The sequence below is a fragment of the Netta rufina genome (assembly GCF_964035555.1).
Source record: "Netta rufina genome assembly, chromosome: 1".
Taxonomy (NCBI): Eukaryota; Metazoa; Chordata; class Aves; order Anseriformes; family Anatidae; genus Netta; species Netta rufina.
The window spans coordinates 8,678,623-8,704,604 of NC_140123.1; the positions used below are offsets into that span (position 1 = coordinate 8,678,623).

The following is a 25,982-nucleotide window of genomic DNA, read 5'->3' on the forward strand; positions in this document are numbered from 1 at the left end:
ATTAAGAAGATAATGCTACTTAAAAATAAAAATCTACTTCACAGTGCACCCAAATTATAATTTAAGGGAGGCATGGGAACATGGAGGTTGGAGGTGCCCATGGAGGCTGTGTGGTCCCAACCTTCTGCAGGGCCGGCTGGATGAGCTTGCTAGGGGTATCTTTCAGCTTCAGGGACCTCCAGTGATGGAGAGTCTACAACTGGCAGTCTGTTCAGTTATTCAGCCATCCTCAAATGAAATTTTATTTCTTATACCTAACATAAGCTTTCCATACTTCAGTTTGTTGTCTCTTGTCCTAGTTCCACGCGCCTCTGAGGGAAGCTTTGCTCCTTGTTCTTGCAGTTGCACAATTTTGGTGGGCAATAAAGATTTTGAGGACCTGTTGTGTTTCAGTCACTAATGGTTCTTTATAAAACATGGAACAGAAATCAAAGCGACCAGGAAGAGCTTTTATTTTTTAGATCTAACCTGTTTTCTACAATAGGCAGTTTTTAGAGATAACATACTGTTTCTATGAAATATGTCAGAATATGTTCTTCTGGCACATGGTGAAATCTTTCTGGGGGGGCTTGCAGTTGGTTAATTGGAGTAGAATATCTTTAGTAATGCCTAGTCACCTCACAGGCACGGTGTAGGGCCTCTATTTGGGTAACTTAGTGATATTCTGACCTTTGTTAGGAGATAATTGAATTGCCTGAAAGACAAAATTCTGTGAATTTATTGCTTCTTAAAGTTCTGATATCTGGCAGACAACATTTCTGACTATTATGGCCAATGGTAACAAGGTAATAAAATTCCTCCTATACTTTGCATTAAGGCTGGTGTGTTTCCTGGTATAAATATTGTAACATCTGGAACAAGTTCAAAGGAAGTGGTATTGTTCATAAAACCAGCAAATTTAATAGGATTTGATTTACTACTCAAGTGGGCATATCTCGTTTTCCTTTCTTGATTTTTTTTTTTTTTCTCTTTACGATGCAAGAGAGACTCTGAATTAAAGGTTGTCCCCGTTTTTTTTCTTCCCTCCTTCATCAGATTGCAGCTATTCTCAGGAAAAGAAAACTTGACTATTATTTGTACAAGCTGCTACCTGAGATCTTGCAATCAACCTCCTTTCTGACAGCAAATGGGACCTTGTATATTGCTTGCTTTTGCATTCTAAGGTTGGTATACTGTCCTAAAAATTCAATGTAATATGAAAGCCATTTTTATAAAGTTTCTTAATTTATATATAAAAAAACAAACTTGTCTTTTTTTGTTTAATACACATTTGTGGTGGGTAGGAGTAAGCAATAGCTGTGCTTTCTGGTTTTACCATTTGAATATGCAGTTTTGTTTCTTTCCCCTCCATTTGTAAAGTCTTTTACATCAGTAAATGAGACAATGTATTCACTTGATTCCCTTTTCTCCTTGTTACAAATACATAGTTGCAGGAAATTCAAATGTATCTCAGGGAGGACCTGAGAAGGCCTGATCTTTCTCTCCTAGAAAGATTTGATGTAAATGGACATTTCAAATAAACAGTGGATAATGTGATTATCAGAAGTTATGCCTTCCAAATTAACTCATTTTCTTTGAAGGATAAACACGTATCTGATCATGAGCTGGTTGTGCATGATATATGAATTCCCAAATGGCAAGATTACCAAGATTGTTTGCTAGGATTCTTAAAGAAGGAAGATTCCCTACCTTCTAGGAGTTAGGATGTCATTAACAAGCAGTTCAAATGTGTGAAACAAAAGAAGGAATAAATAATCTGTTTGTGTAATAGGAAGAAGTTGCCAATAATGTTCCTGTTATGTTCTTTGTCCAACCTAATCTGGAAAAAAGGATGAAGAATTGTGAGATTATTTGAGGCTATTTAGGATATGAAAGTCTAAAATTGACTGTCAGCTATTTCAGAAAGATCTGTTGATTAAAATGGCTTATGAAATTTGATAGAGGGAAAATGCAAAGCAACCTAAAGCCGTCCTATCCTGGTCATGCAGTGATGAACTTTAAATTAGCTTCTCTGCTAATCAGGAAGATGTTTGAGAGTCATCAGGGGTAGGTTCATCACTACAACAAGTCACTTTAGTACTTAACTCTTGTCTCCTTGACCATATTCATGAAGAGAAACTGAGAATGAGCCAGCAAGCAGTATACACAATATCTTTAAAAGCTGTGTACAGTGTGCCTTTATTTATTTTTTAAGATCTAATTCTGAGCTCATAATGTTGATAAGTCCCTCACTTGGAGTGTACTGAATATAAACATTGTCTGGCAGCTTGAGCCATATAAGCTTCCTTCTCTAATCTGCTTTTGGGTGGGTGACAGGACAAAGATCTGCATGTGAGACTTCTCTGCTTTTTTTAACCACCTGGTGCGAAACTTCTTTCTGTTTGCACGGTTATGATTCGTTGAATTAATTACTATATGATACAGGGGATTTTTGATTTCTTTCAGTAGCCCATGAGAGCAAAACTAATTGTATAATTTTCCAGCACAGAACACTATTTGGTATTGTATTTTTAATCCATCCAAGAAATGGCAGAACACTGCAGATGTATTGCTTAACTGTGTCCTAAATATTTCTGAGGTTTTGAGTATGCAAAGAGATTGTCTGAGACTTTAGAGATCTAGGTCCTCTAGATCTGATTCTAGACAGTGGTAAGAGATTAAGTGTGATTTGTGCAGTCGAATGTGTGCTGCAATTTTTGTTTCCTTTTTGGTGGAAAAGCTTATTAAACCCTTCTTTGCATAAGATCATCTCAGTCCAAGTCTTTTTTTTTTTTTTTTTTTTTTATGTCAATGTCTATCCCAGCCAGAGCTTTGGGTTGATCCAGAATTTCCTGCAGACTTTATTCCCTGAGTGGGAGAGTTTCCAGAAAGCAGGAGGGGCAGTAACTCAGAAGCAAAGCTGTCCAGCAGCTGGCTCCTGGAATTCTAGAGCAAAGCAACAGATTGAAGGGTTTGTAGCTGGACACGTTAACTTGTATTAATCTGCACAACTCCTGGTTTGGGAAAGAGCTGCCTGTTTCCTGCTTTGTAACACCAAGGAGATGTGTTGGCAGGCGTGTAGGCTCTCCTGGATAAAGTGCCCACTTCATCTCTTCGTACTTTTATCTAAGTCTCAGTGAATCTGCAGTCACTGTGTAATGCTGCATTATGTAGAAATTACTTTTTTAGTCTTCCAGTAGCAGTTAGAAGACCTAAATGTGAAATATGACTTGCAATAATATGTGTTTTTGATGTTTTTGTAATATTTCCTTGCTTTCCACCAGGGAAAACCACCAAAATGGAAACAACCGCAATTACTTTCAAGGGTGTAATATTTTAGACAAGAAAAGTCAAAATAAATGATTTCCAGAACGGTTTAATATTCTTTCTATTTCGTAAGTGCCGAAAATTTCCAAAGCATCTAAGCCCCGTTTCAGCAATGGCTTAGGCTCTAGATAGATGTTCTCATTCTAGAAGGCATTACCAAGCTAAGTTAGCTGACTTTTTTTTTTTTTTCTGGAAGTAAATTGGTGAATGTTGGCAGAGCAGGGGGGCTGGTGGTCTGTTATGGGTGTGTGACAGATCATCTGGGGATTGTTATCCCTTCTGCTGATGGGCTCCAGAAGCCTGCATCTGTCTAGGCTTCAGATGGAAGTGCTGGGCTCCTCTGTTGGCGAGTGTTATGGTGGTTAAAAGATAGGGGTGATTTTTAGGTTTACAATTTTACTAAATTAATGAAAAAACTCATGAAGACTTGGTTCTGTTAGTATAGCAACTAGAGTGATTCAGTTTGCCCACGTATAGCTCTACTTCAGCTTGCTTAAGTTAATTCAACCTTACATATCACCCAGCTTTTCAGCTTTGGATACAGTTGTACTGTGAGGAATTAGATGCATAACTAAAACTAGAACCCATTTCTCATTCCAGTGTCTAACCGTGGACCATGTAAAAATGACCATGTAAATAATAACGAAAACTTATTTTCATTTATTCCCGGATATTTCCCAGAAGTTTAAATGTTTTACATGTTTTACTTACTGGTCAGACACTGTAATTTTCACTGACTTTTATTGTGCAAAATATCTACTGTTGTTTCCCAAACCTTATCAAACTGAACACGTACCATTCATAGAGGGAGTGTAAACCATGCAGAAAGAACAAATTCCCGTTTCTTTCCCACAGAAAAGACGTTTGTTCTCTTACTTAACAGGTGTGTCTGATAGGATGTGTTCATACTGAAGCTGTTTAAAATGGCCTCTCTGAAACCTCATACAGTAATTGCTTTCCAAGAGAGTCCTAATAATGAACTTTAGCTCCTGTGGCATTTGGCATTGTCATCCTGAGAAATTATCCTTTTGCAGCCGTGGGAATGAACGGCGTGTGTAATTGCCATTACATCACTTGTTGCTGATACACTGGCTCTCTTTTTTCACTTATGAACGTAAGCTGGCATTGCTCGCCGGTCATGTTATTTTTGCAGCAGAAGTGTGAAGTGAGGCTAATCGTGCCTTTTACAGCAAGAGGAAAAGTGCTCTAATCCACGTGGTTCTGGATCCACTAATTCATGCTTTTGTGTTGTCAGCATGAAATTTCATCTAAGAATATTTTTTCCTACACTGTGTTTGGCATTTTGGCTGTTGTATTTTATTCACTTTATTTTTAGAAGGGAAAGATTCCACCATAATGCTGTATTTTCCTTAAATGATGGTGTTTATCAGCTGAGCAGCACCCGTTTAATTGAAGTGTATTTATTAATGCTACCAAATTTCGTGACTGCCTGACTATTGTTTGCTTCTGTGGCCAGGCTGAGTTACTTTGATGGTGCAGGTGTTTTCAGCAGATCTGGTGGGGTTGAGGCCGTTGTCCCCCAAAGGCATTTTGGTCTTCATACTCTCAGTGACCAAATACTTGCTTAGATGTCAGCATTTGTATATTTTTTTTTTCTCCACAACTCTTCAAGTTGGAAGAATTTTGATACTTAACGTTGTGTGGACTCTCAGAGAAGCCCAGATCTAGTTGCAAAATGTGAGAGCTTTCCCACTGGCCTTAATGCAACTGGCATTTCACTGCTGGTTCTAGTTGTAATGTGCAGATTAATACCCTGGCTCACTGTGAGTGAGTGATTTACTGTTTTTAGCAACAGTTTCTCTGTCTTCAGAGCATGATGTATGCTAGAATAATTTGATTTGATTCCTGGCTCACTGGATCACATTCCTACGTTCCACAAGGCACATCTTCCTGAAGATGTATTCAGACAAGTAGCAGAGAAAAGAACAACTATTATTTATTAATTGATAGTTTTTTTTTTTTCTGTAAGGAGTGTCTGCAACTTTTCAGAAATATCTCTTGGAAGCACTGTTTTCTTTAATGTAATCCTTTTACATGAAATGGAAATGTTAATAAAGTATTTCAGGTGTTAATATATACGTAACCTCACTGAGAAGAACTATACAACTGCAAAAGTAAAATGATTAGTATTTATTTGTAAGTATTGATTAATATAAAGGGACAAAATCCATTTTAATGGAACATGCATAATTTTATGATAAAAGTAATATATAGTGTTGGATGTCAATATTTTGTGTGCTCTGCATGTAATACATGTACAAATTACATTTTCAGGAAACTACTCGGAAAATTCTACTTCTGGTCTCCTGGTTTTGGTGCTGCTTTACCAGCCTCTTATATGGCTATTCTCATTGAAAGGAAAAGCAGGTACAGCTTATCTTTATGGATCTTCTTTCATATAATATTTCTTGGTTTTGTCACTTGACAATTCAGTCATTTTGTTTCCAAGCGCTGGATGTGTACTTTGCTTGCAATAGGATCTTTTGCAACCTTAGAGTTAAGTATAGGAAGCTAAGGTGAAAAAACACGTTACCAGTGATCTTTTTTTTTTTTTTTTTTTTTTTGTTTCGTTGTTTGTTATGTAATTGGGTTACTTAGGACAGCCTAATGAGGTTGAGGTTGGGTAGTTAGGATTGCCTAATTATTTCGTTTGTTTTGTTTTTGATCTTTTAAGGCATTAAAAGATTAAACATTATTTATAAGATTATTTATAATGTTTGCAAAGGTGCTGCAAATGAAATTGTTAACGGAAGTTGCTGATGACACAAGCTAACAAAGTGACACCAGTGGATGTAAAGGAATAATAGGATGTCGTGGGAAAAAAACTAACTTGAAGAGCTGACAAAATCCAAGCTGGATGAAATGTAAAGATGAGAAGGCAAAGCTTTTTGCTTACAAAATGATGCTGAAGCTTAGCTATCAACATCAAGCTCAGTACAAAAAGCATGAGGCAGTGGGTGGAAGCTCTGGGAGATCCATGGGTAGCTGAAAGCTGCTGTTTATGATGTGGCCATGAAAAATGGCAGAAGAAATCTGGGATTGTAAGGTTTTAATGGTTTGGAAATGCAGCTTACATTGATAGCTTGTATCAATAATGAAAACTATAATGCTTAATTATTTTAATAATTAATATTTAGATGTTTTAGTTATCTAGTTAGTATAATTTATTTGAAGCATAGGTGGAGACGAAAGTGTAAAAGAAAGAATTATTCTTTAAAAGAGATGGGGCTTCATTCCTAGAGATGGTGCAAAAGCAATTCTGATTACTATGAATGTGAGGAGCTTCTGTATGCAGTCATTTCAAAAAAGAACTGCAAATACATACGCTTTGTGTTGTCACCTGATTGTCAGGCCCTATTCCTAAACTTCAGTTGAGTAAGCAGAGCCCAACATGATTTTTAGGTAAGATTGCCAAAGCTTTCTCCTTTGAAAATAATTCATTTTCCATTGCTTTTGGAAATTGAGGGATGTTCTTGTATATATATATAAGAACTCCTGGAAAAGTGCGAACACTTGTGAGCCATGTTATTTAATGTAACAGTAGCAAAAAAAAAAAAAACAACAACAACAACAAAAAAACACATTGAAGTAATAAATTATTCTGTTTTATTTAGGAAATTGTTATCCATTTATTTATTTACAAGTCCTTTCCAGCTGACTGGTTTTCATCTTACTGTGATTACTTCCAAAAAGGGCGGACACATTTTGGTAGAACTTCTTGTAGTTCTGTAGACTCCAGCATTATGTTGGCATCAGTGTTTCATTTTGCAGCGCAAGCAAATGTGTTTTCCTCTTTTGATTGGGACACTTTAACTTTTCCTACAGACCTGTTACAATGTGAAGACTTCATATATCAGGCTTCTGTTATTTCTAGACAACAATAGATAGACTGCCAGACTTATTTCTTCTAATTTATAAGTTTCCTGTAGATTTCAGTGTATTCCTCAGTCAAGAGCTGAAACTGCTTGTAAGTGCAAACCATACAGGGGTTTTATGTAATAATGGAACAACTCTGAGATCTTGTGCACAACTGAAACTTCTTAAGTGTAGCAAAAAGAATGCATAAAGAAATACGTCAAATTTTGAAAGTCTTAGTGGCAATGCAATAAAACTTTGCCACATTAACAGGCACCTATTTAGCTTCTGGGATTTGGAAGTAATAAAATTTGAGATACAGGTGTGTACAAATGACAAAAGTAGGCACCCCGTGTGTGTAATGCATAATGCTGAAATACATGTACTTGATTCTTGCATGTCATGAAGAATGAAAAGTATGTGTCCTAATGTAACTTGCCTAAAAAGTTCACTTTACATTTTATCTGATGCAATATAAAAAGGTATAGCACCTATATAGTATATAAATTGGTATAGCACCATAAAGCATGAAGTTGAACTTCTCAGAGAGGCATTTTACACTCTGCTGATTAAATCCTCATAAAGAGATAAAATTGCAAGTATTTGTACACAGGAAACTGTGCTCTTATTCCTCCAGTGCTGATAATATTTAGAAGATGTTTATTCCATCTTTATCATCAAGTTGGGAAAGAAGGATATTCATATGTAGTTCTCAAACAAATAAGATGATCGTGCTGTTAAGCAGGAGTATGATTTCCACAGTACTTAGTTGTGGAAATATGCCTGCTGCTGTGTTGGGAGCTTGAAAATGTGCAGTCCCTGTTATTAATGAAAAAATAGATAAATGAAATCAAGAGACAGTTGAAAGTTTAATTGTTTTTAAGATAAAAAGATGTTTGGAATGTTATTGGATGCTAACCATGTAAACTGCGTGAAATGCTGGTGCTGACAGATGCAGTGAAATACGACTTTCTGATCCCAGATCTATTCATTTGTTAGCTTTTGTTACAGGCGAGATCAAATTTTAATAGGCTTTTGTGGTCTCTTAGGAAACTGACTTCGGACATAGAGAGACAGCAGCGTTTTCAGTCATTTCCTGGGTAGCTTTCAACGGAGCGTATTGAGAAGTCAGGGAGGTGGGAAAAAGTCCTGACTTTAGTTCATAAACATCTCTAGCCCTTTAAACAGCAACTAGCAGCTGGCAGCACCATCAGACTTAATCACTTAATCTCTTCCCAAGTGGAGACCCTATTTTAAGTGCCTCACTGGCATGTGCTTGCACAGCATCCCTGTCAGTCCTCAACTTGGGAACAGCATGCTTGTAAATCACATTTTCCTGAGTGTTTCTGTACACGTGTGCCAGCCTTGTACATTTTAAAATTCCTATGGAAGAATGGGAAAAAGAGCCGGGCAGCTGGTCTTTCAGGGACCAGCATTGCAATCATCAAGAGGAGTGGGTTTTCTAAGGTGTTGGAGAAGTGGTTTGGTTATAGTTTGTGTCTGTGTAATGAGTAACTTAAATTTGCGTGGCACTGGCAATGGAAAAGGGAGGTGGGATTGAGCAGAAATGCCAAATGTACTCAGAAAATTATCTACATTATATTATACCGCTATTTTTCTATACAAAAATATAAATTGCATATTAGTATGTCCATGTGGATTCTATTTTGCGATTATAAAGCACAGTTTTTCTGTGTATGAAAGGTAGTTTATTAGGATCTGTGGAAAGGCCAAGGAATAAAAGCATTTGTAAACTTTTCTGGATGCTTGGGCACATATGAATGTTCTGTGGTTTTACCAGAGAAGAACACGTCACGGTATGATTAATTAATGTTTTGATAAGAATGATTTTTTTTGCATAATAATTGAATGTAGATGAATAAACATGGATATTTTAGTTTGTGATGTGTTGATTCACATTCTGCCCCTTTAGCGCTCTGACCCTGCAGGAGTAACTTGGAATTTTTGCCTTTTTATGGTGCTCTGAAGCTGCGTGGGTTGCCTGTTAGGGTCAGGAGGAAGCATCCTCACTGGCCAATACAGAATTTAGAAACTGAAGTCTGATGTGTGTTAACTATATAGCTGGTATACATTTGATGTTCTGAGAAGTACTAAGAGTGCACAGGGTTAGGTATCATTAATACTAAAGTTATTAGTGTTAGTCCTGCCATGTTGTTTCTTTTCTTTGTATTTATGGCTCCGATAGATATGTTAAAAATGAGAAATGAAACAAAACCTTGTAGGTGTTACTCATGTTATGGTCTTTCATGTCAATAGAAAAGGTTCTTAAATGTAAGGAAAGTATTCTCTTTTCCTGGACAAATGTAGAGTTCATCAGAATAAACAATTTTCTAACTCCCTTTGATTATTTGGCAGTAGCTTCAATGTTTTATTTACTTTCTAGGTATCTGTTACCCTAGTAACAATGATTATTAGGGGTTATTAATACAACATGCAATTTCTTTTTAGTATTAACAGTATTATTAATATTAATAATGGTTGCTGTTGTTATTAGAGTAAGTAACCTCCTAACAGGTGTACTTGCACAAGTATATTTAAAATAACATAGTTTTCTTTGCGGTTTTACTCTTGTATGATGTGTCTGCAGTTCTTTTGTCACAATTTATTTTTATAGTATTGGATACTAAAGGTGTTAAAGGTTAGTTACTTCCTTTTGTTCACATTCATTTTATGAAGCTTCCTTAGGAAATCCCTGCATTCATTTTACTGACCTCTGTACGGAGTTGTTTCACCAGTGTGCTCCCTGCAGGGGTTGTTTCAAGCTCTGGATAAGGTGCAATTCTACTTTGAAAAATTATTATTTGCTAATGCCTTTTGGCTTGTTTGGAATTCTAAGTTACTTTCCTATAGCATCTAATAGATGAAAATGACTACAAAGAAGGCATGGGCATGTAGCTGAGGAGACAGCACATGGCTCGGGCTGAGTGGCATCGCGTTGCCCTGTGCTGGGAGTGCCGGGGCTGGTAGCAGGCGAGGCAGTAACTGAATATACTTGTTAAAATTGCTGTGAATGAAGCTGCTGAAATGTGATATGAGGCTTGGCTGCAGCCAGTGTATTGCTGGAATTAGGACTGGATGGGTTGTACCTTTCCTATTTCTAAGACAAAGAGGTTTGGTGGTTCAGTGAGCAGCCAGGATTTAAGACATCTGTGATTAATTATTCTCAAAGAAAGGCGTGATGCTCTCTCAAGTGTTTTGTAAACCTGTTAATGCTTCAAATCCATTTAGGTTATATTTTCCTGATAGCTAAGTGGCAGATTTCAGTTTGTTGGACTCTTGTTTAAAAAAAATAAAGTATTAATGAGTTCCAATAGCTATTTATATAGCTTTTACAAGGGACACAGCTACAATTTTAATGAAATTAATTGTCTCGCTGCCTGGCTAACGTCTTTTTTTTTCCATTTCTGCACTTGGTAAGCAATTAAAAAAGCCCCCTACAGCCCCCCATAAGCTCTGGGGCAGCTCTGAAGGGACCCTTCTGGGATTGCCCCTGCACCCCCTTGGCCGAATGAATGTTTACCCACTGGCTGTTAACATTATAGCGGCGCCTGTCTCGTTGCTACAGTTGAGACTGTGTCACTGATGGTATTATAAAACCTGAGATTTAGGGCTTTTATAATTTGGTTGTAAAATCTTGCTCTGGGCTACTATTGGCAGCATGTTTTAGTAGAAAACTTTGGATGTTTTCTCATAAAGTTCAGTGCACTAGACTGAGAAAAATATTTAAAGCATCTGTTTAAAATGTGATACAGTACAACAGTGCACACTTAAAGAGAGTGCCTATGTATATGTATATTAGGGTTTATGTATATGTATATTAGGGTTCTTAGAAACAAATGTATTACCATATATTGCTTAGAAAAGTGTCAGAAACATTTCTAGAAGAACAACGTGGAATTCTTAGACTTGTATCTTCACCTGATAGCGCACTCAGTGTTTGGGGCAGTTCCCTTGCCATGAATGCCTTTAGTCTAAATACATTTTGAAGGAAGAATGTGACGGCATAATAGTGGTACTAGGTATTGTATATGCTGTAAATAAATACAGCGCTTCTGTGGCTTTCATGGAATTCTCCATTCAAATCCAAGTTTGTTGGTATATTTTTGTACAGTGGTATAGTATATTTAGACTTGAGATGACTGTTTCCTTTCTCACAATGTTTTATGGTTACCCAGTTGGATGTATTTTAAGGAAGCCTGTAAATTACCAGTATGGGGGGAAAAGTGGGCAAAACAGGCAAACAAAATCTTTTAACACAGCAACTGTTTTTATAAGCATTAGTCTTACTTGCTACAGGTGAGAAATCAAGAGAGCAAGCTATGCTGTGGGATGGTGTTTCACATGTTTTGTGTGGTGAGAGAACCTCAGGTTTGGATCGCTTGCATGAGTATTCGGTGCTGTGGTCTGGGAAGCAGAGCTAGCAGGGAAACAAATTATTTGGGAGTTCCAGTCCCATGGAAAGATTATTACTCTGAAATGTGGAACCAAGCTGTACAAGTGAAGTTAGCGGGAATGCTTCTTGCTTCTAAACCAAAATATTTTTAAATCCATTGCACTTCAGCAACTGCTTTGGTGAAAGCCAGCAACTGAGAGATCTGCCTTTTTATAAGAACAGCATGTAAACATTTGAATGTGCTTTGCTGCGTGCTTTAAGGGCCACTACTTCTACAGTTATCAGAGGGAAGGAAAACATGGATTTTTTTTTTCCAAGGCTGTCTGGGAGTGCCAGAGTTGAGCTGGAAGATGCTGTGGTTGTGGGAATGCTGTCAGTGGTGGGTGGCTCAGGATTGTAAGCTCCTTGGGGTGTTTTTTGAGGAAAGTAGCATTTCTTGCTGACTTTTGATATTTTCTGTAACTTACCTTCAGTGAATCATGGAAGTGCTAAGATTTGAAGGGATTCCTTTTTGAGATCCTGAATCTAGCCCCCAGCTTGGGCAGGGTCAGCTACAGCTGCTCAGCCAGGACTGTGTCCAGTTGGGGTTTGTGCGTCTCCACAGACAAAGGCTTCAATACAACTCAGGATGAGCTGTTAGAACAGAATAATAGTTCAGTTGGAAGGACCCTTCAGAGACCATCGAGTCCAACCGCCTGACCCCTTCAGGACTAACCAGACGCTAAGGCATGTTCCTGAGGGCACTGTCCAAATGCTTCCTGAACACTGACAGGCACGGGGCACCAACCACCTTGCTAGGAAGCCTGTCCCAGCATCTGCCCACCCTCACGGCACAGCCATCGGTTCCAGGGAGCAGAGAGCGGCACCTCCCTCAGCGCTTCTCTCCTCAGGGGGCTGCAGGGCGCAGGGAGGCCCTCTCCAGACTGGACACCCTAAGGCTCCTCGGCCTCTCCTCATAGCACATGCCTTCCTGTCCTTTTACCAGCTTTGTTGCTCTCCTCTGGAGGCTTTCAAGGATCTTAACATCCTTTTTGTATTGTGGAGCCCAGAGCTGCACGCTGTGTATTAGGTGAGGCAGCACCAATGCTAAATACAGCAGGAGAATCACCAGTTTTGGCAGGAAACACCACTAGTGCCTGGCCACCAGCCAGGTACAGCTCCATTTACCGTGATTCTGAGCTCTACAATTGAGATGTTGCAGTGTGTGATCACCCTCGCATTTTAAATACGAAACAAACCAATAACACCAAAAAAGATGCTTTTGTCTTTTCAAATCGAATTTCCCAATTTCGTGTGTTTTCATATGTACCCATGGCCTCTTGCCATGTCACTGAGCACCACTGAGAAGTTTGGCTCCCTCAGCTTCATTCCCTTCCATCAGGTACTTGGGCACATTGTGAAGATCCCTCTTCATTTGGAGGAGTCCCAGCTCTTTCAGCTTTTCTTTGCAGGACAGATGCTCCAGGCCCTTCATCATTTTGCTGGCCTTGTTGGACTCTCTCCAGTATGTCCATGTCCCTCGTCCTGGGGAGCCCAGACCTGCAGCCAGGGCTCCAGGCGCTGAGCACCAAGGAGGGATCACATCCCTCAGCCTGCTGGCAATGCTCTTTGGAGTTTCTGAAATGCCTCACAGAGTGCAGCTGTCATTGAAGTTAGAACTGAATTGTGAAGCAGCCCCATATCAAAGTAAAAAGATGTTCTGTGGTGACAAAAAGATGCTATGTTACTGGCAAGATATAAAATACGTACTTCATTTGGAAAAAAAAAAAATCTGCATTTAATGAACTGTGGGGGACCATTTTGTTCTTTGGTAGGAAAGATGGAGTGGGCTTTCTGTCAGAGGTCAGCTGTATCTGCAGCTTTCTGTCTCAGAGGGAAATGGGCTGTCTGGGCTCCACTGTAGCTGCCTCAGACCTGCATCTGTGACCAAAGTGCTCTGGTTTCATATCAGTAGTTTTCTTTCCTCACTCTATTCTTTACCTTTTTTCATTAAATTGCAGACTCTTAAGAAAGGTGTTTGCCTTCCTGTGAACGGCTGATTACGACAAAACACAATGTAAAATCGCCCTATAGTCATTTACCAACGTTGTGTTGATGAGTGCAATGGAATACCCTTCTCTTGATGCTGTTTCACAACTCATCTTCTATCATACATAGCTAATGATGTGACAAAGCACTGCTTTGACCAATACATTAATCTAAACACTTACTTTGAAAGCCTTTCCGGCTTTTTTGGAGGTCAGTAAATGTTACGTGCAACTTACTCAGCCTTGAAAATGTTAATAGATCACTTTAATGGTTTTTGTAATGTTCTCAATTCCAGCTGTTAGTAGTCAAAACTCTTGGAATGGCTGTAAATTACTTGGTATTTATTTAAAAATGCTTGGAGTTGTACAAAATCGACTTTTACACAAGTTGTATGTTTCTCAAACATAAATTTAAGTGGCTAATCCTGATAACAGGAAGACATGATAATGCCAAGTCATGCAGGTTAGATACGGCTACGATGAATATATTTTGATCGTTTCCTGTTCTGTTAATTTTCAGAAATAAGCTTGGAATTGCAAATTTTCATAATTTAAGAAGTTAACAGCAATTTTTCAGTCTCAGCATTTTGCTTCTCAGATTTACACACTTCTAGTTTATCAGTTCTTTGTTTCAAGCTTCATTCTTCTGGAAGTGACTTGTGTTATATGGGATGACATGAGCGTTGCTGCTTTGGCTTCAGGAGGTTCAAAATCACAATGTGCTTTTGGTGCCTAGCTGTGTAAAGTTTTCCTTAGCATTATTGTTTTGTACTTTTGCTTGTTTGTTTTAATTACTCTGTGGTTAATACATTACAAGAAAGAGTTCTGAAACAGAACTTGAAACAAATCTGTGAATTGCCTGAAACAAAACAGCTGAACCAAGAATACCACCGGGGTGTCATAAAGCTTTTGAAGAGCAAGATGCAAGTTAGATGTACTAAAATCCAGTTGGCATTGATGGGGCAAAAAAAGTGCTTGATTATCTCCAGGAAGTGATTGATTCCATCTCTTTTGGAATACGAGGAATTGCCCACTTTCCAGGGACACACATGAAGTCTGTATAATTGGATGGCAATTGTTCAGAATTCTGCAGATAGGAGAGGAAGAAATTTCTGTCCTGGGTAAGCAATTGACCAGCGACTAGAATATTTATTGTGCTTTTTTTTGAGAGGAATCTGCATGCTTCAGGCTACCCAATTTAGAAATCAGCTAGTAAATGCTGGTGAGTCTTGTGTAAGTTCTTGAGATAAGGTCATCAGTTCTCTAGGGACAGTATGGAAAACTATGCTTCTCTGCACTTTTTTGGTTTACAGTGTCTTAAGATCTTGGAACATTCTGTAAATTTCTGAAGTGGCTGGAAGCTGTGGCTAACAGTCTGTTGAAGAGTTGTGAGATGGGAAAAGAGATGCTTTCTTGTGAACTGCTCATAAGCATTTCTTCAATCAGCCTAACCTGCATCCCCTGATCTTCAGTCCTGGTGATTCTGTTTATGCATATAAATGTAGGTATGAGCCTTATAATTCTGCATAGCTTTTAAAAAGGAGTGGTTACAGTCAACCCTTAAACTTAGCTGAAATGTGTTTCCACTGCACACTTGTCATCTCTTCCCAATCAGCTGAGAGAATCACCATTGTGGGTCTGTTACACAGTGTAGATTGCTGTTGTAAGCTGTATTTCATCCACTTAAAATGGCAGAAGCTTGGTAAGGTGAATCCCACAGCTGTGACCAGAGCTAGAAGGATGCTTGGAGATCAGTGATTCCAGTCATATGCATTTATATTTGCTCAGTCCAGGCTATAAGCTATTTGTGCTTCTGAGAAGTGTAACCATGTCTGCAGAGGTGGTCAGCAACCAACTGTCTAGAATTTCCAGCGTGTGGCATTCAAATGTTGGAAGTTTGGTCCAGCTTGCTAAGTGCTCCTTGAAGTCTTGCACAAAGTGAAAAAGCAGGATAGCCACAGCTTTGTAGTCAAAAATGCATTTTCTGGGATAACACAGGTGGAGAAGGTAAGAATGCTGGAAGAACCCATGTTTATTTATCTATCTGCGATTCTGGAGATGCTGGAGGATGTGTTGCCAAAAATCTGGGTGGGTCCATACAGACTGGATTTAGCTGATCTCTGTCTCTTAGTGTTACAGTCAGGGCTGAGCCTGATCATCCAGGACTGTTTGGTTGTGTTTGCTCAATGGTCTCCAGTTCCCTGGATTTCAGGAGGACTTCCTGGCTTAGACACAACACCAGATGTGAGGTTTCTTCATCGATGATGATATAAAGACATCACAGGCAGCAGCCATCCAGCTCTGGACTATGTCTATCAGGTTCACATGGGGCTAGCCTGGATGGACAAAGGGCAGTGCTAAGGTCAGGCTATGAATTATGATGGATCCCAGGTGACTCTGTGCAGCCAACCCTTCCTGTGCTATTCTGTGAGTAATTGAGACTTTTTCTTATAAGAAAAGTGTTTTTTATTGTTATTGTAAGGACCACTTCTGGCAAGTCTGTGTTTGTTTTCACTTTGTAGGCTGAAAACTAAGGAAAAGTGATTTAGTCATCTGAGTATTAATAGAATTTTGTATTTTATTTTTTCAAAATATATAATGACAACAAAATACATCACTGATGAGAAAATAAAATCCCCACCTCCAAATGTTAAAGCAGTTTTGAAACGCCTATTAAAAATGGTAAAATGTAGACTATGGCTGATCATTGGACTGTTTTGTAAGTCTGAATTAGATTCAAGCAGCACAAGCATGGGATTAGTTACTCAGTTCTGTCTGTTCTGCACTAGCATACAGGAGATGCTCATTAGGGCTTCCTTGACTTAAGCAAACACTTAATGCATCTTCTGTGTCTGAATGCTTGTGCGTATGTGCAGCTCCCAGAGGGGAGTAACAGATGCTCTGCTAGTGCAGAATAAGCTGCAGGTGCTGCCTGGGCGAGCTGGCTGTAGTGCTAGCTGCTGTGGCAGTGAAGAGCCTGACGTTTACCTGGAGAGGTAACATCCACGCTCCCTGTGCCTCTGGTGCAGTGGCTGAAAGTCTTGGATGGAATCTCTGTGATAGGTTCCTCAGGTCTGCTGGCAGGCTGTTGTTTTTAGATACACCAGCTGAGAGGAGCTTAAATCCATATGAACTGTAGCCATAAATCCTCTGTAAATGAAGTGACTTTCTGCGACTTTATTGCTCCCAAGGAATTAATGTTATCTGTAGCACCTGCAGCAGGAAAAGCATGGAGGTAGCAACCTAGAATGGTGTAAATTTTCTATATGTAGCCATGCAAGGTACTTCTGCAGTGAAGATTACAGAATTGTACTGTGGTGAATGATCTTTTATCCCCTTCTTGCCCTTTCTTCTTCACACCCCAGAACAGAAAATGACTATTTTCTTCAGTGGGCCCTGTGCCTTGCATTTTGTTTCTTTTAGTCAGATGACTGCAACTCCAGATTGAAACTTTGATAAAGTAAGCAATACGCTGTTAAAATCGCCTCTTAAAGATTATCTGTCTGACAAGCAGAAACAACAGAGCCCACAGAATTAAAGGCGAACATAAAACACGTCTCATGAATTAGGGACAGTACCTATCATCCTGATCCAGACTGTTCCCACTGCGGTGAAAGACTGAACCAGTTCACAATGTCTGGTAGTACAACATCCTTCTGTCTGCTTAAGGGAACTTGTATTTGCACTATCTTGCTGAATCTCTGTTGCCAAATCAGTGCTTCATCAATTGCAAGTTTTTTTTTTTTTTTTTTTTTCCTTTTTGAGCTCTTCTTCAGTGCCTGTTATTCATTCTTTTGAGCAAGCTGACTGAGGAACTAGCAAAATGTTCTCAGCTCAGCTGTTGGTGTTTTGGATCTTCGAGCTTAAAGACAGAAAATAATTGGTTAAAACTGGGCTTGGCAACAACTTCTTTCTGTCTTTGGTAGGTGCAATGTTGTGTTAATATCTCTCCGTATTATCTGATGCAGTTTAATACTGATATCCTAACAGACGGAGACTTCTCAGTCAATGGGGATGTGTTGAAATGACTCAGGCTTCAAAAAGGTAGGAAAGCCATATTAGAGAAGGTTTGCACTGGCTCCTGTCATCACCTTCTTGGGGACCCCTTGTGCTTCAGGCCCTTACAGATGTAGGCAAGCTCCTAGCAGCATTAGTACGTGTTCTGCATTGCCAACTCATAGTTCCTAACTGGATGTGAAGCCTGTTTCTAATACAATTTAATATGCTGTCATCTGGGGAGAAAATAAATGGCTTTGTATGTTGGCAAGTCAAGTCTACCCCCATGTTTCTGTTGGAATGGTCTGCTCCTTTGTTTCTGAAGGTAAAGGCATTTTGAAGTTAATTGCACCACAGGGGAAAAGTTGCAGCTATCTTCTGTTTGGGTTGGATTGGCTTGTCATGTTTGCTTTTTTTTTTGCATATTGCTTCAGGTATTTTGGGAACGGTGTTATCTGATCACAAATACAATCGATCATTAAAGCAGTATGAGTCTTACAAGAAAATTAGCTCTAAATGTACAAAGAAAATAGTAACTACTAGTTTTACAGACTCGAAAAAGAGACTGCTCAAGTCTTTTGAAACAGATGAGAAACTGATGACTTAAGTATCTTACCTAAATCTTACTGTGGAATGGATCTTAAGGGAGGAAGAAAACCTCCTGCCTTGTTGGGAAGCCTCCGAGCTGCTGCTTGCTGAGCTGCTCTGGCTGGGTTTGGGAAATGCAGACAGGAGATGGCGAGAGGCTCTTAGCCTAAGGAGGGGTGGGGGAAAGGTGGAAGAGAACAGTTTGCATACTGGGGGGTTTCCACTGGTGTTGTTGTGGCAGCCCCAAGCTGTCTGGTAGAGACCCTCCTAAATTCTTCACCCCGAAATATACCAAGTATACATACAAGGCAGTGGATGTTGCACATCTCTGCAACGTTTTCCATACTTTCTCCTAATTTTTATTAACAGTCCTGTCTGTTCTGTCCGCTCTTTGCCATGATACAGTAGTGATTGCTAGTGAAATCCAATAATCCCTCTGCTGCTAGGTTCCCCAAAGTGTTTTTTTGCTCAGAACGTGTGTGTTTTGCTTTATGACCTGCATGCCTGCCTTGCGGCCAAGCAGCACATGCTGCATTCAGACTGAGAAGGTGCCCAGAAACAAACCAAGTGTTTTCTTTTTGATCAACTGAGCTGATTATAAACAATTCTCTGTTACAATCCACAGTCCAAAGAGATTGTTATTTGGGGCCTTATTTAATGCTCAGTAGGCCTTCTATACCAAGAAAGTTAATGCTTTAAAAAATTGCTGGAAGTCCTTCGTTTCTTCTCCTGAGATTTGATTAATTTGTTATTCTTCTGTTATCTCCTAGTCAATCTTTTATGAAACTGGTAAGTATTTTGGAATCTGGTTTTTATCTCTTCATGAAATCTTGTGAGGTTAAACTGCACTCAATTTGAGTTCCCCCTGTAGGTTGGCCATTGCTTTGGCTCTGTAGACAGCATAGAGAAGCTGGAAGAGGAGGAGGAAAGGAATAATGAAAGAAAATCTATATAAAAGAGTATAGAACAGTTCAAAAAGTAAACTGTAGATGTTATCTTGGGTTGTACTAGCTGAAAACTCAGTAAGAGTTATTGGTACTAATTTAGCTGGAATGTATCACTGTAGATATATTTTCTTTTTGGCTTCTGTCCCTTTCTAGTTTTCTCATACCCTTTCTTTGGCATATATTCAAATCATAGAACATGTTGAGTTTACTTTCTTTCCTTTTAAGAACAACAAATTCTGAGTATTGGCAAGAAAAATAATAGCCATTTTACTTAGCATACAACATGCTCAAAGCGGGTATTACTGATTTGCAGTTCCGAGCAACTATAAGCTCCTCGACTATAAAGTGACTGTTTCCTACTTGAAACAATCCAAAATTCAGAAAGAGAAAATCTCTTAAAGAGAATAGTGGGGCTCTGGGGCCTTAAACTGTATCTTTTGACATGAAGTTATGTGCCTGAACATTATCTTCGTGTGAAAAACTTGCTACCGGTATTTACTAAGCTCAAAAAGTAATCATTTTCTTTTCTGAAAACTTATTGCTTAGGTCTGTTTTCATAATTTTCGGCATTATTTTGAAAGCTTATCTGTTCCTGCTGATTTTAAGTGAACTTTTGCACCAGGATTTCACTGCTGGCCTCCAGCTGTCAGTAGGAAATTGGTGGGTGTGAGAGATTAACGATACCCTAAACATAATCTGTAGTTCTTGTGTTATTACAGGGATGCAATCACAACTCTAGATCTATCGTTGGTTAGCTTTTGGTGTCAAGCTGCTGTAGAGCAGAAAGAAAAACCTCTTCGTTTTGACCTTTTTCTTTTTGGGGGAAGCCTGTGATTTGCGTGTTTGATTTAATTCTGCAGGTTATAAAGTGGTGTGCTTTACAGTGTGGGGGGGAGGAAAGGAGGGGGGGACTCTTCCTGTTTTTGCAGACCACAAATCCTGTCTGGGGAGCCATTACAAACTATTATGTTAGCTTCTTAGTTTATGCTCAGAAATTAAAGCCAGAGTTAACTCTTTCTTTTCTTTTTGCCTTTTTTTTTTTTTTTTTTTATTGTGAGAAGGTACAAGGTAATATTTTCAAATTTTAATGTAACAAATCTGTATGGCACAAGCTGTGTCCATTTTACATTTCACCTGGTATTTATCTTTGAATCCACTTATTCCTTTGAAAGTAGTTGTGTATGTGATTTTAGTGCATACAGAAAATGATTGTCAGCCAAAGCAAGGTGATAAAAGTCAGAATATACAGCAGAATATAAAACAGTGGTATTTGTAAAATTCAAAGTTGAATTTGGAGGGAACTTGTTAGAAGTACATTTTTTTCATAAAGATTAAATTTGCTACTTTATAGCCATCTATAGTACAGACCTTGTTGAATAAGTCACAAGAGGAGAAGTTTGACTTGGTTCATTCTTGAAGCTATTGACTCAGATCAGATCTGTCAGTTTGACAATGCCATTGATTTTTGGACAAGCAAAGCATAAGATTGGAATATTAGAAACATGACCTTTTGAACCAGGGATTGAGTTAAAAACCTTTATAGAAAAGCTAAAGCAATTCTTATCTTAGCAATGCATTAGTTATTTGTTTCCCCCAACTTCTAAAATTTACTGTGTACAGGGACAAATGTAACCCATCAGTGAGGCTGCTTAAGCAAGGAACATGTGCTCTCAATTGCATGCACGAAGATGTTTAACATGCTGCTTTATCCATCTGCAGGCTCCTTGCAGCCACCTCTGCTTGCTCACTGCTGCTGTGTGCTGGAGCGACGAGAGCCATTGCAGGTTTTGGGTCTGGGATGTACTTGCCTTGTTGTGTACCTTGCTCCACGGTGTGATTTTACTGGCTCACAGTTACAGCTAACGTCTACAGCTATTCTAACTGAAAGAGGTGCCTGTTGAGTCAATTTATCTGGATTTTGTACGTAATGGCATTCATGCTGTGGTTATTTTGAGGTATTTGTGATCTGGTCACTTACTTCCACAGAAAAAAAAAGTGACTATTAAAAAAAAAAAGTATTTAGTTTAAATCTGTTTGATTAGTTGCAGTAAACGTTTAGATTTAAAGGTGTCTACTTGGAAGGGTTTGTAGTTTTGTTTAAACAAGGCAATACAGAAAAAATGATTTAACCTTCATGTTGCCAAAAAAAAGTTACTCGTGAGAAAACCGCTTGACTGGCATGCTATGTATTAGATATATAAAGATGGAGAGAGAAAGGCAAAGAGTAAATACTCAGGAGGAATGAATACTGAGAAGTAGTTTAAAAAATCACAAGTGTCTACTTGTGGCTCTTCAGAGAAAAAGGTGATGTTGGCTCAGTTGGAGATCTTAACTTCTTGAGCCTGGTTGCACTGCTGAAAGGCTGCGCTCCACACTGATGTTCTTTGAAGCATCTTAGGGTCCTTTAGTGTGAAGTGAACAAATACAATTCATTTATAGTAAAATTGACATGAGTATAAGGGTGTTTTAAGGATTCGCTGCACCTTCAAGTGAAGTTATTCTTTTCAGCTTAGCAACAATTTTTTTTTTTTTTTTTTTTAAGGAAAACCATAAATATATTGAAGGAAAACCATAAACAAGAAGGGAGAACTGGCAGTAAATTTTGTAGGAAAAAATGTCGTGGTTGTTTTTGAAATTGGAATTTTGTATGCCTTGTTATTATATTAAGCCAAAGCTCATATTACTTGTGAAAGTAAAGTTATTTGTTGAATTTTACAATGTGTCAAGCCAAGCAGAAAAGTATTCCTTAGCAAGCTGTCACACAAACAATATGTTGGCATGCAGATTTGGACAGTTGTCATTGCTCCTCTGGGGTGAATAGGTTCTTTACCTCATGTGTAAGGCGACTTGGACTTTGGCCTCAATCAAATATGTTTTCCAGAACTTAAACTTATATGAAAGTGTAAATACCTTGCTCACAGGAAGATGAACTCAAAGTCTGAGATTGGCACTTTGATTTCTTTAAGATACTGTTGGTTAAACAAAGAATAAGCAATCTTTAATCTGCTTTCTTTATTTCCTGTGCTTTCTTTTCAAGACCTTGAAGATGATTTCAAGTTTCTGAAAAACTGGAACAGCTTCATAAAAGAACCAGGAGTATGTTTGAAGTCTTAAGGAGCATGATGCAAAAACTGAAGGAGCTTAGTTTTTTGTTTAAGAAGTTGTATGTAGCTGGCTTGGTTGGACTCTCACTAGTGTTATAGCGGAGGTAAAGATGTAACTGGTTTCAGTGACTGGAGAGAATTTCATCTAGAACTAGGAAGCAAATTGTAAAGTAGCATTTAAATAACTTATCAGTAGTTGCAAGAGCTTCATTTAAAAAACTTAAAATTTCAGTGATTTCTATTTTTTTGAAGTAAGTGACTAATGAAAACTTGTTCTATGTCAGTTGGAGTCAGATTATTTATTGCAGTAATCTCTTCTGATTTTTAGAATCTGTGAAAAAAATGTTGTATAATTTGAGCTGCTTTCCACTTTTTTTTTTTCTCTAGAATGGTGGAATTACTGAGCTGGAGAGGGCCGTGAGAGGCCGTCTTGCCCAGCTTTCTGCTTGGAGCAGGCTCAGCACTGACTTGGGACCAGGTTGCTTTGGGATTTGTGCAGTCAGGACTAGCAGGCCTCTGAGGACAGAAGTCCTGCAACACCTCTGGGTCCATGTTCCAATATTTGACAGTCTTGAGGCAGGGTCTGTTCTCCCACGTGCCTGGTGACAGGATGAGGGAGAATGGGTTAAAGTTGTGCCAGGGGAGGTTTAGGTTGAATATTAGGAAGAACCTCTTCACTGAAAGGGTTGTTAGGCATTGGAATGGGCTGCCCAGGTGGTTCAGTCAACATCCATGGAGGTCTTTAAAGGATGTTTAGATGTAGAGTTTAGTGATATGGCTTAGTGGAGGTCTTGTTAGTGTTAGGACAGAGGTTGCACTAGGTGATCTTGAAGGTCTCTTCCAACCTAGATGACTTATTCTGTGAAAATACGGTTTCCTCATTGCAAGTCAGAATCCCCCATTTTTCTGTAGCATGCTTCAAAGAGGCTGGTTCTTGCCCTGGTAACCTTGTGGTGCCGGAGGGCTGCTGTTAGGTCCCCCTGTAACCTTCTCATCTCCGGGATGAACCAACCCACGTTTCCACATCGGCTTCTCGCAGGGTGAATGCTGCAGCCCCAGCCGTGCTGGTGCCTTCCCCTCGACTCACACCAGGCAGTGAACTCTGTCTTGGTTGGGGGACCAAAGCAGGCCCAGTGGTCCGTGTGATGCCTAACAACTGCCAAGTAAAGGGGATTAATCACTTCCCTTGACCTCCTACCTACACTTCTGTTAAGGCAGCCCAGTGTGCTGCTAAGCTTCCTTGCTATTTTTGACCTATAGCTTTTCATTATTTTTTTTTTAAAAAGTTATTTTTGACTCTTTCCTCTGGGCAGTACAGTCACAAAAATATGTTGTTTGAGCTTATAGGCCAAACATAGGCCATAGTTGAAGAGCTGTTGGAGATAGAAGTTGGTCTGAATGCTACTGAGTTGTCCAAAAAACAAGTTGTGTCAAGTAAAACCTTTCTTTGAGGAAGCTACTAATGAACAGAAGAATTATCTTCTGGAAGAATGTGGCCTGTTAGTTAAACATTAAGAACGGAAACAATGAGATTGGAATTATTCAGCCCCAGATGACACAAGCTGTATTGAATAATTGCACTTGGAGGCATTGCTGGCTTATTTCTCTAGCAAATGTACAAGAAAATTCATGTGAACGTGGGAATGGGGAAAAAATTAGGTGAAACAAAATGAAAAGTATTCTAGACACTACTGCTCTTTGACACCTTAAAGGGTGATTCAAAAATGTGTTTGCTTTCATCCAATCACTCTTTTCAGGTAAAAGATACCAGTCTTGCTAAGACTTTAAAAAAAAAAAAAAAATTCTTAGGTTCTTTAGTTTAACAAAGCAGCCTGGCAGAATTGAGTGGGACATGCCGCCCCATTTTGTGTCCCACTAATACAGCTCTCTTGGATGGTGACTTTGCGTCCTTCTTCTAGTTCAGCATTAGTCAGCCTTTCATTAATTATGTCCTGGTTTGTGTGTGTATGTTTCTTTATTTCCTTTCCCCAAATTAAAAATTCTGTATGTCATTGCTAGCCAGTTGAGGGAAGGGATTGTCCTCCTCTACTCTGCACCGGTGCAGTGCAGCTTCACCTTGAGCATTTTATGCTGGCTTGGGCAACATAGTATAAAAAGGACATGAAACTATTAGAGGGCTACAGAGGAGGGCTATGAAGTTGGCGATGAGTCTAGAGGGGAAGATGTTTGAGGAGCAGCAAAGGTCACTTGGCTTGTTCAGTCCATAGCAGAGCAGGCTGAAGGGAGGCCTCATGGCGGCCTGCAGCTCCCTCACGAGGGGAGCGGAGGGGCAGGCGCTGAGCTCTGCTCTCTGGGGACAGCGACAGGACCCGAGGGAACGGCATGGAGAGGGTCAGGCTGGGGGTTAGGGAAAGGTGCTGCACCCAGAGGGTGGTCAGGCACTAGGACAGGCTCCCCAGGGCAGTGGTCGTGGCACTGAGTCTGCTAGAGTTCAAGAAGTGTTTGGACAGTGCTCTCAGCCATAGGGTCTGATTTTTCGGTGATCTTTTGTGGAGCCAGGAGATTGACTCGACAGTCTTTGTGTTTCCCTTCCAGCTTGGGATATTCTGTGATTTGGAACTCTGTAGGGTATGAGAGATAATATCAGCTGAAAGGTGGAATTGAAACAGTGATAAGCTAAAATTAAGGTTTTGGTGAGATTAACCTCTAAATGGAAACTGGCAGAGATGAAGAAAGCACAGAGGAGTGAAGGGAAATAAAAATGTGTGTGCGTCCACTTGGGCTTCCTCTTGCCCGACCATCACTAGTGTAACTACCTGCTGGTCTAGGTCTTCCAGAGATTACTATTCAGCACTGGTTCATGGACTGGGGGAGTTAAATCTTAGCCATTTTGTAGTGTCTTTAAGCCTCCAAAGCAGGTGATTACACATGGCAGACTAATTATTTCTGTTATTTAATTATTTCCTGCTCTTGTAATTTCCCTATTTCTCAATTATATGAGTCTCTTATTTACCAGCTGCAGCTTTAATACAGTCCTTGGGTTGTATCAGCGACCCTTTTGTTTGGACCAGCTCCATCTTTCTGTCCTGTTTTCCATCAGCTGTCATTGTTACAAAATAGTGCCACGTTTTCTGTGCTTCCACCCACTTTTTACCAGTTGAGTTCACAGTTGGGTTAGGTTTGCTGGATCACATTTGCACAGGGCTGGGAAGAGTTGTTTTCTGTAAAAAACACGGAGATATTTATTGCTAAAGCAGTCACAGAATGAAGTTTTGGGGAAAAAGACTGTTTTTGCTTGGAGTTAGCCGAGGCCTTGTTCAGCAGCAAATGCAGACAGGCTTGCTTCAGGCACTTTCAGATGATGTCATGTAGCAGCTTTCTGTATTTTCAACTCCAGAAGTTATTTCCTTGTGTGCTTTCATTGTCTGCATGTTTTTCCTCCCAGTGACCACCTACTTCTTGTATTGGTCTCACTGCAGCTGCACTGTAGCTTCTTATTTCTTTCCTTCCTCTTCTCTAACACCTTTTCCTTTCTTTGTCTTTGCGATTGGCAGTTTGCATTTAACACTCGGCCAAGAGGGACCACAATAAAAAGCTACGAATTTGACAAGATCAAGCTCCTGGATTTTTAGTACTTGGAGAGAAAAAAAAAATCAGGGAGGCCAAAGCACCTCGCGTGCATGTCATCCCTGCCTGTGTGATACAGATACTGCCAGAGAGAGTCCAGGAAGTAAATTATGTGCACTTGCAATACACACTGTGC

At 39.4% G+C, this 25,982-nt stretch overlaps 1 protein-coding gene across 1 annotated transcript in view; it reads left to right on the top strand.

Annotated features, from left to right (window-relative positions):
- Positions 1 to 25,982, top strand: part of TMEM135 (transmembrane protein 135) — a 177,577-nt gene that overhangs the window by 15,642 nt on the left and 135,953 nt on the right. The window contains exons 2-3 of the mRNA XM_084301827.1: positions 1,036 to 1,163; positions 5,602 to 5,694. Coding sequence (XP_084157953.1) covers positions 1,036 to 1,163; positions 5,602 to 5,694 — 221 coding nt within the window. The remainder of the gene's footprint in view (positions 1 to 1,035; positions 1,164 to 5,601; positions 5,695 to 25,982) is intronic.